Source organism: Muscardinus avellanarius (assembly GCF_963383645.1).
Source record: "Muscardinus avellanarius genome assembly, chromosome: X".
NCBI lineage: Eukaryota > Metazoa > Chordata > Mammalia > Rodentia > Gliridae > Muscardinus > Muscardinus avellanarius.
In genome coordinates this window covers 76,221,333-76,238,143 of record NC_137792.1, presented here as the reverse complement: position 1 = coordinate 76,238,143, position 16,811 = coordinate 76,221,333, and the positions used below count along the sequence as shown (strand labels likewise).

Here is a 16,811-nt window from a genome sequence, read left to right as displayed (position 1 = left end):
TCAGCCATTTTTACTTTTCTATTTTTTGAAACAGAGTCTTGCTAAGTTCCAAGGCTAGTTTCTGACCTGAGATCTTCCTGTCTTGGCCTCCCAATTTCTGGGGTTACAGGTATATGCCATGACACCAACTTTGATGTTCATTTCTAGTTTCCACTGAAGTGTGACACAGGTTATCATTCTCAATGACACTGACAGGGTGAGTGGTCTACTCTATAGATGCACTCTTCCCTACAGATGCCTATCAAGGTATTGATTAGAGGTGAAAATGGTTATAAGCCTCATTATGACTTAGAAACAAACTATATTCCTCCATACTTTTTACAAATAATAAGGCTAATACCATATTTTTTTTCCTCAAAGTTTTCTGTGTTTTTTTCTCGGTTTGATTCATATGTGGAAGGAGAAAAGCAATATGGTTATTTCAGGCTCCCAAGTCCTACCAAGCAGTAGCATTTAACTGTAAAAGTTGCATGTTGCAGTTTTCAAAATGCTTGGTGGTGCAGACTTGTAATCCCAGTACTAGGGAGGCTGAGATAGAAGGATTGCAGGTTCAAAGCCAGCCTCAGCTACTTAGTGAGACCCTCTGAAATTTGTGAGACCCTGTTTCAAAATACAAAAAGAAGCCGAGTGTGGTGGTGCATACTTGTAATCCCTGCGCTTGGGAGGCGGAGACAGGAGGACCACGCAGGTTTGAAGCCAGCCTCACTGGCTTAAGAGAGTTTGTTTCCAAATAAAAATATAAAAAATAGGTCTGGGAGTGTAATCTAGAGGTAGAAGGGTTTCCAGGAACCCCAGTACCACCAAAAAAAAAAGACTAAAATTGGCTGGGGGTATAGCTAAGAGGTAGAATGCCCCTGGGTTTAATCCCCAGTACCACACACACAAAATACTTTCCCTATTAATTGAATGTGGAAATTGAAGCTTAGAAATGGCTTCTGTGATTTTCCCAAGGTGAAAAGAATAATAAGTGGCGAACACAATACTAAAACCAGTCTTTAATATACATTTCACTACATGTCTGAATATACTTTTTCATATCAAGGCCAAGGAGGCCCTTTCAGGACCTGAGGACAAAATTTAATTGTCTTAACTTTACTAAGCTAACATAGAGAAAAACATCCTCTCAAAATTTAAGTATTCTCTTAAACTGAAATCAAGTTTTACTATCCCAAAAGTAACTGTTCTCCAGATAAGACTGTCCAACTTTCAAGAAACTGAAACAGATCCTCCAGAGAAAATTACACATGAAAGTTCAAATCCAGGCAAAACATAAGTATACATTTTTCCTATTTGGATGGAGTGAACTCATGGTTGGGTTAGGATGGGTGGAACAAAATGTGCCCTGATATATAACCAGTTTTTTTCTGTGATTACCTGAACTGCCTGAGTTTGGCTATATAGAAACAATTCCCTTGTAGGGTTTTCCAATCTCAAACTCCTTTCCTATCTAGGATCAAAAGGACCCTCCCCTGTATAGCAGCCTTAATAGATGTGAGGGCCTCTTATACTTTAGTTAGCTTGATAGAGGTCATGTAATGTCACTAACACGAAGGAAGCTGACACTTGTAAGTTACAGATAAACTTTCTCCAGTAAAAAGTGAATCAATTGCTTGCGATAGCCCTAGCTAATTTGAAATGATATAGGTATGGTAATAACTAGTTTTCTGTTGTGAATTAATTATATGATTTTAGACAAGTTGCTTCTTTGGGTCTCAGTTTCTTTAATTGTAAAATTTGAGTTAGACAAAATTGTGGTTTTTTTTTTTTTTGGGTGTGGTACTGGGGGTGGGACCCAGAGGCTTTCTACCTCCGGGCTATATTCCCAGACCTTTTTTTATATTTTATTTAGAAACAGGGTCTCACTAAATTGCTGAGAGCCTCACTAAGTAGCTGAGGCTGGCTTTGAACCTGTATGATCCTCCTATCTCAGCCTCCCAAGCGCGGGGATTACAAGCATGCGCCACCACGCCGGGCTCTTGTGTTCAACTTTAAAATACTATAATATCTACCACTAGCCTCTGTGTTACCCATATACGAGGCTGACTTTACACTTCATGTCTCCTATGAGAGGAACTCCTAAAGACTACAACACAATGAAGTCACAACATTATTTCAAAGCTAACACAGTGATTGAGGTAATTTAAGTAAGGTGCATTTAATTTTCCTATTCTGCCTCATTAGTACCACCCTTTATCACCTCTCCCCAATAGAACATTCCTTGAATATGAAAAATTTCACATGGAGTTTGTATCAGACCTGGGAAAGAAAGAAGCTTGCTTACTATTTTGGTCCTCTGGTTATCAAGATAATGATTTTATTTCTTCAAACTGTAATCAGATAAAAATGTCCAGAGGACTAAAGAAACTGAGTAAGGCTATTAGTCTAGTTTTTTTCTTATCAAAATTCTATCTGAAGGAACAATAGGCTCTTCTTGCCTTTGGCAACATAATAATTCAGCTGACATGCTAGAAATAACACACACCATGATATAAAATAGTGGCATTTTCTCTCTTTAAAAACAATCAATGCTTTCATTTGTGGACCTCAAAGTACATATGAAATAAAAGTCTCAGCCCTGTTGATTCTGAAGTAAATCAAAGGGCTGTAACTGTCATAGAAAAGTTTCCTGGTTCATTGTCCTTCTCTAGATAAGAAAACAAAATAACTCCCAAGCTTTACCAAGTACACTTCAACAATTTCTCTGAAAACCCATCCCAACATAGTTCTTCCATTTGTTTGACCAAACCTCTTGCTCTTTTGTGGGCTTACTTCCTCTTATTAATCTAGAGTTGGCATTACTGGAATTGTTCACTGTCTTTATATTTTTAAGTCTTGTGCCTTCCAAAAATTATAAAGAAAATTTTGAGAACTGAGTTTAGGAGTCCTATAATTGAGAATTAGCTCCTAATCTAGAGGTCTTTGTCATAACATTACTAGTAATGCTATTCCACTTTGGTCTTCTAATAACCATAGTGGATCTATAAAGCACAATGAGTAGGAAAATATTACCAATACAAATTATTATTGTGTCAAACAGTCTTCCTGGAAATCTTGAACTCCTAGGATTCAATAATTCTTGCAAATAAAAAATGGTTGACGATCTTTCGTGTCATACTGAGTTATTCATTATTCACATGAATTTTGGCAATACTGCTTGGTATTGGGCATCAGGTATTCAAAGTGTAAACATCTTTCAACACAGACCTATAGAGACAAGATAATATATATTCAACTATATCCACATCTGGATATTTACTTGGGTATCATAATTATTACTAGTTAGTTACCCATTTCTCCAGGGAGCTTATGCTTTCTTTGAATACTAAAATGTTGCTTAAAAGAACACATTCAATTTTAGTCACCATCCAGTAGACCTTTTTGACTCATGGATTATTCTACTTTAGTTATTTGTATTTCTGCTTCTGCAAATCTAGGTGGCTTTCAAACCAAAAGGCAGTGAGATCTTCGGTAAAGGAAACTGGAATTATGATTTTTACATGAATTTAACATAACTTAGTCTTTTGCCATAGAGTGCTGTGTGAATAAGTAAATTCACTGCCATCTAAGGCAATCTGTTTAGCTGAGTCATTATCAAAGATATATTTTCATGGGTAAAAATTAAAGTTTGAGAACAATCCCACTTTGAAAAATTCTGAGCTCATCCAAAAATAAAGATACAAACCATCAAGATTCTTAAAGAATCAGTTATGGTCAGATATGGTAGTTATACCTACTCAATTACTGATCTCCAGAGACACTTAAGGCAGAAGACCCAACTTTACATATCAGTTACTCTTGGGCACTTATAAAATTTCATCCAATAATGAGACAAAGATTCCATTAGAGATTTGCTTTGTGGCTACTCTAAGAGTATAATCTTACAAATGTCTGAGTTTGACAAGTAGAGACAAGTGAAGGATATCAGTTTATCAATATCATATACCAAGGCTATCAGTTTATCAACATCATATACCAAGTACCCCATTTGATATAAAGCTCTATCTTGGGAGTGAGAAGAAAATAAAAGAGAATATAAGGGTAAAGGAAAACTCTTCAATTAAATGCATAATCAATTGACAAATATTTTTGAGCATATATTGTATAAAAGATACTGTATTTTTCTTAAAAGACATATGAAGCCAGGTATGGTGGTGCATGCCAGTATTTGGGAATCTGAGAAAGACCACAGGTCCGTGACCAGCCTCAGCAATTTATTGAGCCCTTTAAGACTTAGACCCTGTTTCATACCAAAAATTATTTTCCTTTTTGGTGGTACTGGGGTTCCTGGAAACTCTTCTACCCCCGGGCTACACTCCCAGACCTATTTTATATTTTTATTTAGAAACAGGGTCTCTTAAATCAGCAGGGCTGTCTTCAAACCTGCCCGATCCTCCTGTCTCCGCCTCCCAAGCGCAGAGATTACAAGAGTGCGCCACCACGCCCGGCTCATACCAAAAATTCTAAATGGTCTAGTGGTATAGCTCAGAGGTAGAACACACCTGGTTTCAATTACCAATGTGTGCATATGTATATGTATATGAATCAGGAGCCTGAAAGGACAAGACAGCCGCGACACATCCTGCATTCCGTGATTAAGAGAAATGAGCGCACCAAGCTGGCGTCACCTCACATATGTCACATGTATACTATTTACAAAGTTTCCTTTAAAAAGAAAAGAACTGCTGAACATGGTGGCACATGCTTTTAATCCCAGCATTTGGGAAACAGATTAGAGGATCACGGTTTGGGATAGCCTCAGCCTCGGCTACTTAGTGAGGCCCTTCGCAACTTAGTGAGACCCTGTTTCAAAAAATACAAAGACTAAAAAATAGGACTAGGGGTGTTGCTCAGAGTTAGAATGCCCCTGGGTTCCATCCACAGTACTGTAAAAAAAAATAAAAAAATAAAAAGTAAAACTCTAAATGAGTGATATGTGCATGTATGCTTCTACCATCTTGAACTTCATTAAAATGTATGCCTACAATGCATCAATAAAAAATAAAAAAGAAAAGCTCATGACCCCAAAAGTGAATCACTCTCACTCTCCAGTACCCACAGTTTCTCTCCTTTTAAGTGTGTATCTTGCTCAACTGTGTGGATAAATCTTGCTTTCTTAATATATTTGTACCTCTTTGATGCATCCTGAAAATCCTTTCTGTGTTTTAAGTCAAGAACCTACCAGGGCTAATTTGAGGTCCTTCTGCCTTCTGAAGGACCTCTTCAAATACCTATCCAGTTAAATCTCTAACTAGGGTGACCCAGAAGGCTAGAATTGGTATTAAGCACTGTCAGCTGGACAAGATTTTGATGGGTGAGTGAAAGCAAGGAAAGAATGGCATGTAAAAGGTACCCAGGTGGGTGAGCACTGTGCCTTTGGAGAAAGGTAGCTGATCAGCTTGGTTGAAATAGAAGAGTTGTTTTGGAGTATAGCACAAAAAAACGATGAAAGAAATTAACAACGGCACCTCAGAATTTAAAGTGGTCCCTAGATATTAGCAAATCCAAATTCTGCTCATCTTATTCTAACTTATTTACTTTGACACAGATGTAGATTTCCCTGGACTGTCAATGATGCTTAATATCTACTATAGTAATAGGTCTAGACATAGCATCAACAGACTGTTAACTATATCACTGTAGTTAGAAATAATGAGTGAGCATGTATATCATTGTGAACATGATTTAAATTATGATGTGAAACTAAAATGCACCAATCAAAGCACATAAAAAAGAAATAGGCTTTGGAGTTAGAACCCTGTCTAAATCACTCACTAGAGGATACACCTTAGATAGGTTTATTTAACCTTTATTTTATCTATAAATATGAATAATAGTACACTCGAAGTGGAGGGAGAAAAAGAGAAGAGGAAATGCTTGAAGGAGACAGAAAAGGAAGAAGAACCTGTGTAGCATATTGCCAAGGAAGATATGAATAGAGAATTCAAGGAAGGGGGATTTTAGTGGTATCAGATAAAAAAGAGATCAAGTGGTTGAGAACTATCACAAGGACAATGACTTTGACAATGTGGAGACTGTTAGCTCATTTTGTGTTACAAAAACAAAACACTAGAGACTATTTTATAAAGAAAAGATACATACTGAGTTCATGATTCTTATGTCTGCAAAATTTAAACAGCATGGCACCTCCATCTTACTGCATCACAACATAGCAGAGAAGTGGAAAGTAAAACAACCACATGCACAAAGGCATGTATACAAGCAAGAAAGCAAGAGAACTGGATCTTTTACAACAACCTTCTCTCATGGGAACTAATTAATTCCTCTAAAAGCCAGTCTACTTAGAGAGATCAGCATTAGTTCATTCATGAGGGTGGAGCTCCCATAATTTAATTACTTGACTCTAGGCCTCAGCTCTTTAGGGTTACTTCAACTCAGCACAGCCATACTGGGACCAAATTCTCAGAACATGAATTTTTATGGGAGCATATTCAAACCATATTCAAACTATAGAAGAGGTCCTTGGTTACCTTTAAGAAATCAGCTAGAGTACAAAAGTGGAGAAGGAGTTGTAGAAAAGAGAAAAAGGAAGGATGACAAAGGAAGTTATAGAAAAGGGGGAAAAGGCCGGGCATGGTGGCGCACGCTTGTGATCCCCGTGCTTGGGAGGCTGAGACAGGAGGATCAAGCAGGTTCAAAGCCAGCCTCAGCTGGCTTAAGAGACCCTGTTTCTAAATAAAAAATATAAAAGAGGTCTGGGAGTATAGCCCGGAGGTAGAAGGCCCCTGGGTTTTACCCCCAGTACCACAAAAAAAAAAAGAAAGAAAAAGGGAAAAAGGAAGAATGGGAAAGTCAGGACAGATGAATGTGTTAGAGTTGCAGTTCATTTTCAATTTCACTTCACTTGCAGTAAAGGAGAGGAGAGAGACAGCTTTGGCTCAATGGGGTAAGAGGACCAAGTGATATAATGGCAAGACATGTGTCTTAGCTAAGACTGAAATAAAATGCAATTCCTATAAAAACTTCTAACACTAGCTTTCTTCTTTTTCATGATGTAGACAAAGGTGATAAAGGAAGAGGGAAATTCCCACTCACAAAGCATCTTGCTTCTCCCATTTGTCTTGCATTGCAGAGGAAAAAATGCACTACAAAGCAATGTTCCCATTTATATTACCACAAGGTCGCCAGCTGAACAACTACAGGAGATACTCCCTGTATAGTAAAACTTTATTATTTCGGACTACACTAATTTGGAATTTGTGGTAATGTAACCCAGGCTGGAGTTACCTTTGTACTTTTTACAAAGAAAAGGTCCACTAAGCAAGTAGTGTGAATGAGATCTCAAGGGAATTAATTTAGCCTTCTAGGGTCTTATTTCATCTATTTTAAAGAATATACTCTTTTTAAAGAACTTTAGCATATTCGCTATTTGAATGCAAACTGGTACTGCTAATTATAGATTAGCATAATTTACTGTTCAAATTCTATATCTGCAACAATTATCTTTACTCTTATTGAACATGCTCATTAAAATAAAATAGCGATTCTTTAAAGTTAGTTCATAATCCAAATTAATGTATACCCCTCTCTTCACCATCACAAGTTAGCTAAAACTTGTATATCATATATGGACAGAGTGAACACACTAATAAGTGACCAAAATGCATTGGAACAGCCAAAATAGATGTTTTAAAGTTGATGTGTTGAACTCTATGCATCTTATCCATGGCAGGTCCCACTGACAACTGAATTTGCTCTTACTTAAAGCTAGGTATAGTTTTTGTTTTGTTTTTTAAATTTATAACAAAATATAAAGAGGAAAGAGTTGTATGTAAAAAAAAAAAAAAAAAAAAACCTTGAAGTCGGGTGTGATGGTGCATGCTTGTAATCCCCACACTTGAGAGGCGGAGACAGGAGGATCGCGCAGGTTCGAAGCGAGCCGTGCTGGCTTAAGAGACCCTGTTTCCAAAATAAAAAAAAGTATAAAAATAGGTCTGGGAGTGTAACCTGAAGGTAGAAGGGTTTCCAGGAACCCCAGTACCACCTAAAAAACAAAACAAAACAAAACAAAAAAAACTGAGAGGAGGGTTTTTTTAAATAGAGCTAGGGACATAGCTTGGACATAGAATGGTCCTGTGTTCAACCCGCAGTATCCACCACCAAACAAAAGATGAAGTTCATAATATTATCATATAATAATATTGATAACAAAATATTGATAAGAATAAGAAGTGACTGCAGACTGCAGGAAAGCAGAAGGACTTGTATAAAATGTACCTGTAATAACTACAAACCACCAGTCTAGGACAAATTAGTGTAGAAGTAAAAGATTTATATATTCCTTAGGAACCCCTGAAAAAATGTAATAGAGTATTACATTAAAGTATAATAACTAAAGACTAAATTATTCCCTTAAATAATCAAGCAAAGTTTAGATTATGTTGAATATGTAGATAAGCTGGGCACAGTGACACACACATGTAGTACCAGAAGTTGAGAGGCTAAGGCAAGAGGATCACAGGTTCAAGGCCAGCTTCAGAAATTTAGTGAAACCCTGTTTCAAAATAAAAATAGAAAGCCAGGTATGGTGGTGTACAATTGTAATCCCAGAATTTGGGAGGCAGAGACAGGCGTGATCATGGTTCATGGACAGCCACAGCTACTTAGTAAGGCCATTTGCAACTCAGTGAATCCCTCTTTCAAAATAAAAGTAGGTGTAGCTCAGAGGTACAATGTCACTGATTTCCATCTCCAGTACCATAAAATAAACAAATAAACAGATAAATAAGTAAATATAGAAAAGGACTAGGGGTTTATCTCAGAGGTAGAAGGCCCTTGGGCTCAATCGACAGTACTATACACACAAAAAAATGCAGATAAGTTTACACATACACACACATTTATACTCATAATGGTTAACATACAAATATAATTTTCGTTGATGCTTTAAAAATAAGTACAGCTAGTGGCTCATGCATGTAAGCCCAGTACTTGGAAGGTTGAGACAGGAGTATTGCAAATTTAAGGCCAGCACCAGCAACTTAGGAAGAACCTTTGCAAGTTAGTCTGACCCTCTTTCAAAATAAAAGTAAATGGGGCTGGGGACACAGTCTGGACATAGAATAGCCCTGGGTTCAATCCCCAGTACACACCACCACACAAAAGATGAAATTCATATTATTATCATATAATAATGTTGATAACAAAGTAACAGCAACATTTACTAAGTGGTTACTGTGTGCACAAACCATGTTAAGCACTTTGCCTAGATGATTTCAACCAGTTCTCCTAACAGTCCTATGAGGTAGGCTTTATTATCACTTCACTTTACAGTTGAAGAAAGTGAAACTCAGTGAGGTTAACCAATTGACTCCAGGACACAAATGCATAGAGTGAAAGTTAGGACTCAGGCCAGTACCTTGGCTATGCATCATGTCTTTCCATGCTCCAGAAAATACAGCTCTTTGAAGGCTCTATACAGCTAATGTTTTGCTACATTTTTATTTTTTTCAAACTCATTTAATAAGTATATTGATTTATATGCAGAAATATATTTAAGAGACAGATGTGGTGATATGCTTATAAATAGGCTCCATTTTCCAAGCTGAAAGCAAAGGCAATAGTTAAAAACAAAACACTATAAATACATCTATTAGGTCCATCCTCAAATCTCAGATCATTCTCTGTATATAAGGGAATTTCTTTCCAATTGGATAAGCAAGCAACAAAAAGAAAGAATTTTAAAATATCAAATGACCACTTAATATATGATTCCCTTAATGTTTTCTCATCCCCTTTGGAGAAATTTAAGATGAGAATAGGCCAAGGAACACAAGAAATCATGAAGTACAGCAGGGGAGGTTAAAAATGCATTTGACCATTATAGAAGATTTAAGAAAACCTGTTTGCCAGCCATTCTAAGAGAATGATAAGTGCGTAAAAACATGTGGGTTTGCTATGTATTGGGGGAACATAGAGGAAGTGGGAATATAAAAATATACACAGTTACCTGTGTTAGAAGTAAAATGAGAGGAGACTGCCGTATATACATGCAAAGAAAAATGTCACTCATTCAATTCCTTCTCTTTAAATAGTGTTCTTTATTCATCTCCTCTTGTCTCAAAATTACCAGTTTTTCAAGGATCAGCTAAAATTTTACTTTTTCCATGAATCATTCCACAATTCTTAAATCTGGATAAAATTTTACTCATTCCTGCTCTCATAGATTCCCCCCCCCTTATAAATGCATTTACCATAGCACTGATGATATTGTATCTTATTATTAGACCTATTCATGTATATGCTTTCCCCTTATTCAATCTCATTATGAGTGCAGGGGGCTCTTTCTCATTTCTATGTGTCCTATAAGACCTAGCACAGTATCCATCACCTTCTAGTCTCTGGGAAAATGTTGATTCTATAGCCCTGACTTAAGACAGTGCACTATTACCTAGCTTACCTGAAGGAGCATTTGTTCTCTTTCTTTTCTTGCTTGATTCCCCTCCATTCTCAATGAGGCCTTCTGTAACCAGAGGGCCACAGGCACTACCGAATTGCAGGGGCTTGTTGTTTTTGGCAGGGTCAAAAGGCAGCTGGTTCAATCCTAAACGAGAAAAAGAAAGCCAAAGGCCAGACTACATTAAGAATTGGGATCATCTACAGATTTTATTATAGGACCCACTAATGGGAAAATTTTTAAAGTCTTAAGACCCTAGGATTAACAAGTGAATTATTTTAAAGACAGTTTTCCTCTGTAATTTGTATAGGACTTGTTGACAAGTATATCATTAAAATATAAGACAGCACCTCTGTCACTTTTTTCCCTCTTTCTGTGAGAACTCAAGAATTTTGACTACAAACTAAGGATTGTTTTCTACATCCTCCCTTAAAAAATACCATCTTGTACCCCATGAAAATGTATGACTATAATGCACCAATTAAAAAAACGGGTAAAAGGACTTCCGGGAAGATGGCCACCAAGAAAAGCGGGGCTTAAGAGCCCCGTTAACAACTAATCTCCATTACCACAAAATCAGAGCCTTTCATAGCCAGAAAACACCATCACCAGAGAAACAAAAAAATCACCAGGCTCCAGAGAGAAAGTAGACTGAGAACAGAGCTCAGAGACACAGAGGAGATACACCGGCCTCATGCCCAAGGCCGCGGCAGCAGCGCCATACTGCCTGCAGCAGCGGTGACTTCACCGGACAGCTAGAGCAAGCCGAGGTGAGCCGCTGCGGAACAGCCAGGCGGGATTTCTTGCCGCAGGTAAAAATCTAAAGCTCCCAGTGGCTGAGCTCAGCACACGCTGCAGGGACTCAGAGTGGAACTCAAAACCAAGAAGAAATATGCCAGCCTCACGGCCGAGGACGTAGTAGCGGCACCATATTGCCAACGGCGGCAGTAGCAGCGAATTCACTGAGTACAGTACAGCTACATCTGCGAACTCAAGAACAGTGAGTCAAATTGCGGGCCAAAGAGGAGAAATCCCAGTACTGTACTCCCTAGGACTTGACCCAGTGGGGGAGTGGTGGTGGCAGAGATATCACACCATAGGAGAAGCCCAACCTGGCACTCCCCATAGTTTAAGGCAGCCTCTATCGACACCCTGGGTGGGAGACTCTGTGATACAACTCAGTAAAGGAGTAGTGGGGTCTGAGATACTACAGACTCGAGATCCAGAACACCTTAAGTGAAGTCATAGTGACCCAAGGGAAGAACCCAGAGAAGGCACAAACTTCCAAAATCATGGGAAAGCGGAATAACACTGGAGCAATGAATGCCCACAACCCCACAACATCAGAACTCAATAAAACAGAAAATCAGAGATTTCTAGAAGATTAAATCAGGAAAATAACTGTAGAAATAATAGAGGTGCTTCGAAAAGAAATCAGAGAGAGCCAAAAAGAGATAAAGGATGCAATTAATAAAGTAAAGGCCTCAATTCAAAGCACAAACAACCGATTAGAACACATGGAGAACAGAATCTCACTCTTAGAAGATGATCATTCCAAAAATGAACACATAGTTTCTAATCTAGAAAAAAATATCCGACAGCAGGAATCTGATATTGAAGAAATATGGGCCCATTTTAAGAGAGCTAACCTAAGAATAATTGGAATAGAGGAGGGAAAAGAAAGTGAAACCAAAGGGATCAACAATCTCTTCAAGGAAGTAATAGCAGAAAATTTTCCAAACATAGAGCAAGAGGTTGATACACAGGTCCAGGAAACTTACAGAACTCCCTTTAGACAGGATTGGAGAAGAGGATCCCCACGCCACATAATTGTCAAAATGACCAATGTGGAAGCCAAGCAGAGAATCTTAAAGGCAACAAAAGCAAAGGGCCAAGTGACATTCAGAGGCAAGCCAATTAGAATCACTCCAGACTTCCCAAACCAAGTCATGAGAGCCAGAAGGGCTTGGAGTAACATAGTCCAAACTCTGAAAGAAAACAACTTCCAGCCAAAAATTTCCTACCCAGCAAAACTTTCTATCAAATTAGATGGAGAAATAAGAAGCTTCCATGACAAACAGAAACTGAAGGAATTTATGTCTTCAAAACCAGCGCTAGAGAAAATACTCAAAGAGATTAACTACAAAGAAGAAATAGGTAACACACACCAGAACCAGAGAAACAAGAGTTTCCATCCAACAGACAACTAAGACTGGTTGTCTGTGGAGATTCATTATTTATGTTAGTCTTTTACCTATCTCTAAATTGTATTGTTTGCCTTTATTGTTGTTAATTTTTAGGATTTCTAGTTGGAATATTAATATACCTTCAGATATAGCATTTGGAAATATTTTATCCCATTCTATTAGTAACTGTTAACTCTGTTTACATTGTCTTTGGATATACAATATTTTTATTTTATTTTTTAGGGAGTTTGTATACTCTTCTGCTGCCTGTGCCATTGAAATCATATCCAAGAAATCACTGCCAATTTCAATGTTGTGAGGTTTTATGACCCAGATTTTCTTCTAAAAGTTTATAGTCTTAAGATTTATATTTAAGTCTTTTATCTATTTTGAGTTAATACTTGTATATGGGATTAGGTAAGGGTCCAATTTTATTCTTTTTCATGTAATTATTATTCTTCAACAATATTTAGTTAAAAGATTATTATTTCCACCACCAAATGTTCATGGAAACCTTGTCAAAAATAACTTGACAATATAGGGAAGAATTTAACTCTAGGCTTGTATTTAACTCCAATGGTTTATATATCTGCCTTTAGAACAGTACTACACTGTTTCAATTATTGTAGCTTTATATGGTTTGAAATCAGAAAATATATATCTTCTAGCTTTGTTCTTTTTCAAGATCTTTTTGGGTATCTGGAATCCATATTCCATATTAGGATAGATTTTTTTCTGAAAAATAAATATATAAATATATGATAGTTTCACCTAAAAAATTAGAAAAAAATATTCTCTGGTAAGAAAGAAAGCAAAAAGAAATATTGAAATGTTATCTTTAATCATCAAAAGCTTGGTATCAGACAAATGAAACTGTTATGTGAGATTATCATTTTTAATTTTGGATAAATTGTTATAATACTAGATGTCAACCACTAAGCCAAGCATGGGAAGGAAGGATGGGGAGAGAATGGGGTGGGGATCGGGTGGGGGCTGACTGGGTGATATGTGCATGTATGTCTACAAAAGTTTGTATCTCACTATGATGTATGAATACAGTGCACCAATAAAAAAAAAAAAAAGAGGCGGGGCCTAGTGGGAGTCCTGGGACTTTGTGGGCGTGTCCTTAAAGGGAAAGTGGAACCTGAGCCTCTTCCAGCAGTTCCCTCTGCCACATGTCCCCCCCACACACAAAAAAAACTTGGCTTTATATTCCTTAGAATATTTTTTGACATTTCCTTATTTTATTACAAGATTTGTCCTACTGATGCAAATATAATAATTTGACTATCATGGTGTCTGACAATAATATAAAGTTTTCTAACACAGTTAACCATAACCCCCTGGCAAATTAAAAAAAAACAAAGATAGAGATATTGTAAAAGGGTTATTTATTCTCTGGATTTTCAGGGAGTTATGACCCAGGTTTGGATGGTATTAATCTGAAGTTCTTCAAATACTGTCAGGAGCACATTAACTTTACTGATCACTATTACAGGATATAAAATGGAAAAGGCATTTTTTTATACTCCAGTTTCAGTCAAGGATGAGCAGAGAAATTTTTTACTCCTCTGGTAGCAGCATCTGGAATTTTAAGTGTTTCAAAGAAAAATTCATGAAATATGGAATCCAAAGCTTTGTTAAAGTCCAAAATAAAGGCAGTTTTACTAAGCATTTTATCCACTAATTATCTATTCCTATTAAAAGGGGAATCAGGTTACCCTGATATATTTCATTCTTTAATCTTCAATTTTTCTATGGTGCATAGGTGTACAGTTCTTAATATAATATTGTAAAATATCAGTAAAAACTTAGAATCAGTCAGCTAAAGCCCAATAAAATTTCAGTAAAATTAATGCTAAGGTTGTATCAAAATAATTTTATAACAGCTTTTTAAATAAACAGTATCCCCTTGCTAATGTTTTTAGCTCACATAAAAAGTAATATTTCTTCAGCAGTCAAGCTCCACTTGGGTCATTCCTGTTAAGTATCTTTGGAGATGTGTCAACCTTTCTTACTTTACATTATGTGTGTAACTAAATGAAAGAATAAAAATTGCTTCTCTATCTTAAGACCTCTGTTCATTATATCATATCCACGTCTTGTTAAAATCTCTACCATGATTAAACTAATGAAACAAATATCAATAGTTATATATTAGAAAATATTGAGATCATAACCAAGAGTATTTTCAAAGATTAGATTTTTATATCATATATCATTTACAAATGAAGATGTTTCTTGTACTTGCGTATTCCCAGAGTCAAATATGATTAATATACTATTCAAAAACTTCTCTTGGCATTTCTTTCTGAAATAACATATTGATCAAAATAAGTTCTATGGAATATACAGTGGTAGAGTGGAAAGACTCCAATAGATCGGGGTTCAAATCATGGGTATCCTTTACTTGATAGGTAGCGTTTGGCAAGTCATTTAATATCAGTCTTACATTCATAACGTAAAATCAGGAATAATAATACTGCAACAGAGTTATTACAAAGATTAGCTAATACATTTATGTGAATTAGAATAAAATTTTTACTGTAGGTTTGTAAGTTCTAAGGAAGAGCTCTCTCAAAGGAACCTCCTCCTTCCACACCTTTCTGCCTAGTACCTGGCTAACTTATAATGAATATTGAGTGAAGGAATTAGTCCTCAATAATTAGGGGTAAGTGACTCACTGTAGTAACACACAGAATTAAGAATACAGGCATGGTAGTTGACCATCAAGAATTAATGCCATAATTGAAAAGTTCTGATGCTGATTACAGTAACATTACTTCTCTCTTTCTCTCTCTTTCTCTTTGGTGATGTTGGCTAGTGTTTCTCTCTCTTGTTTATTTTTCTCAAGAAACCAGCTTTTGGTTTTGTTGGTTTTCTGTATTTTTTTATTCAATACTTCATTGAATTCTGTTCTAATTTTAATAATTTCCCATCTTCTACTGGCTTTGAGGTTAGACTGTTTCTGTTTTTCAAGGGCTTTGAGGTGTATCATTAGGTTATTTATCTGATGAATTTCTATTCTTCTTATGTGGGCACTCACACAGTGCTATCAATTTTCCTCTTAATACTGTCTTCAAGAATCTCAGAGGCTTTGATATTTTTTGTGTCTCTTTTTGTTTGTTTCTAGGAATTTCTTAATTTCACCCCTTACTTATTGTATGACCTATTCCTTGTACAGCAGTGTGGTATTCATTCAACATGTGCTTATGTGGTTACTTTGAGTCTTCTTATAATCGACTTCTAATTTTATTCCACTAAGGTCTAAAAAGACACAGGAAAGCCGGGCGTGTGGCGTAAGCTGGTAATCCCCGTGCTTGGGAGGCGGAGACAGGAGGATCACGCAGGTTCGAAGCTAGCTGCGCTGGCTTAAGAGACCCTGTTTCCAAAAATAAAATAGATCTGGGAGTGTAGCCCAGAGATAGAAGGGCTTCCAGGAACCCCAGTACCACCACCAAAAAAAAAAAAAAAAAAAGACACAGGGGAGTATATCACTTTTTTTTCCAATTTGCTAGTTTTCACTTTGTGGCCCACGATGTGTTCTATTTTGGAGAAGGTTCCATGAGCAGCTGAGATAAATGTAAATTTAGCTGTAGTTGGTGTAGTGTTTGTATGTGTCTAATAGGTCCATTTAGTTGATGGTATTCTTTAGGTCTAAGGCATCTTTATTGACATTTTGTTTAGAAGATCAGTCTTACAGTGTGAAAAGTGTTGAAGTCTGTATTGGGATATATGTGTGACTTAATTTCACAAAGAGTTTGTTTTATATAAGTAGTTCTACCTATGTTTCAGTCATAAATGTTGACTATCATTATTTTCTCTTGCTGGACTGTTCCTTTTACCAGTAAAAAAAAAATGACCTGCTCTGTCTCTTCTCTTAAACTTGGGCTTGAAGTCTAACTTGTCTGATATCATAGTTGCTATTCCTACTTGTCTTTGAGTTCCATTGGAATGGATTACCTTGCTCCAGCCATTATCTTTAGTTTGTAACTATCTTTACTTATAAGGTGTGTTTCTTGCAGGCAACAGATAAACAAATTCTGTTTTTTAATCCATTTATCCACCTTTTTTTTTAACTGGTGAGTTGAGGCCATTTATATTTGGCTGATTATTATTTTATTCTTGAGGATCAAGTTAATAAAACAAAGTATCTATTCATTTACCGGTCACACCTTACATCTCATTCCCTTTCTCCCAAACCTACCACA

The 16,811-nt window shown here is 36.6% G+C and overlaps 1 protein-coding gene across 2 annotated transcripts in view; it reads right to left on the bottom strand.

Moving 5' to 3' along the window:
- The window catches only part of ENOX2 (ecto-NOX disulfide-thiol exchanger 2), a gene marked incomplete at both ends in the record, with an annotated part of 204,751 nt that extends 194,195 nt beyond the window's left edge, over positions 1-10,556 (bottom strand). Inside the window, one exon of one of the 2 annotated variants that reach the window (XM_080719277.1) lies at positions 10,418-10,556. Coding sequence is in view for 1 of the 2 variants with exons in the window: in XM_080719275.1 (XP_080575401.1) it covers positions 10,418-10,465 (48 nt within the window). The remainder of the gene's footprint in view (positions 1-10,417) is intronic. The other variant, XM_080719275.1, reaches the window with a different exon arrangement.
- Between the last annotated feature and the right edge of the window lie 6,255 nt (positions 10,557-16,811).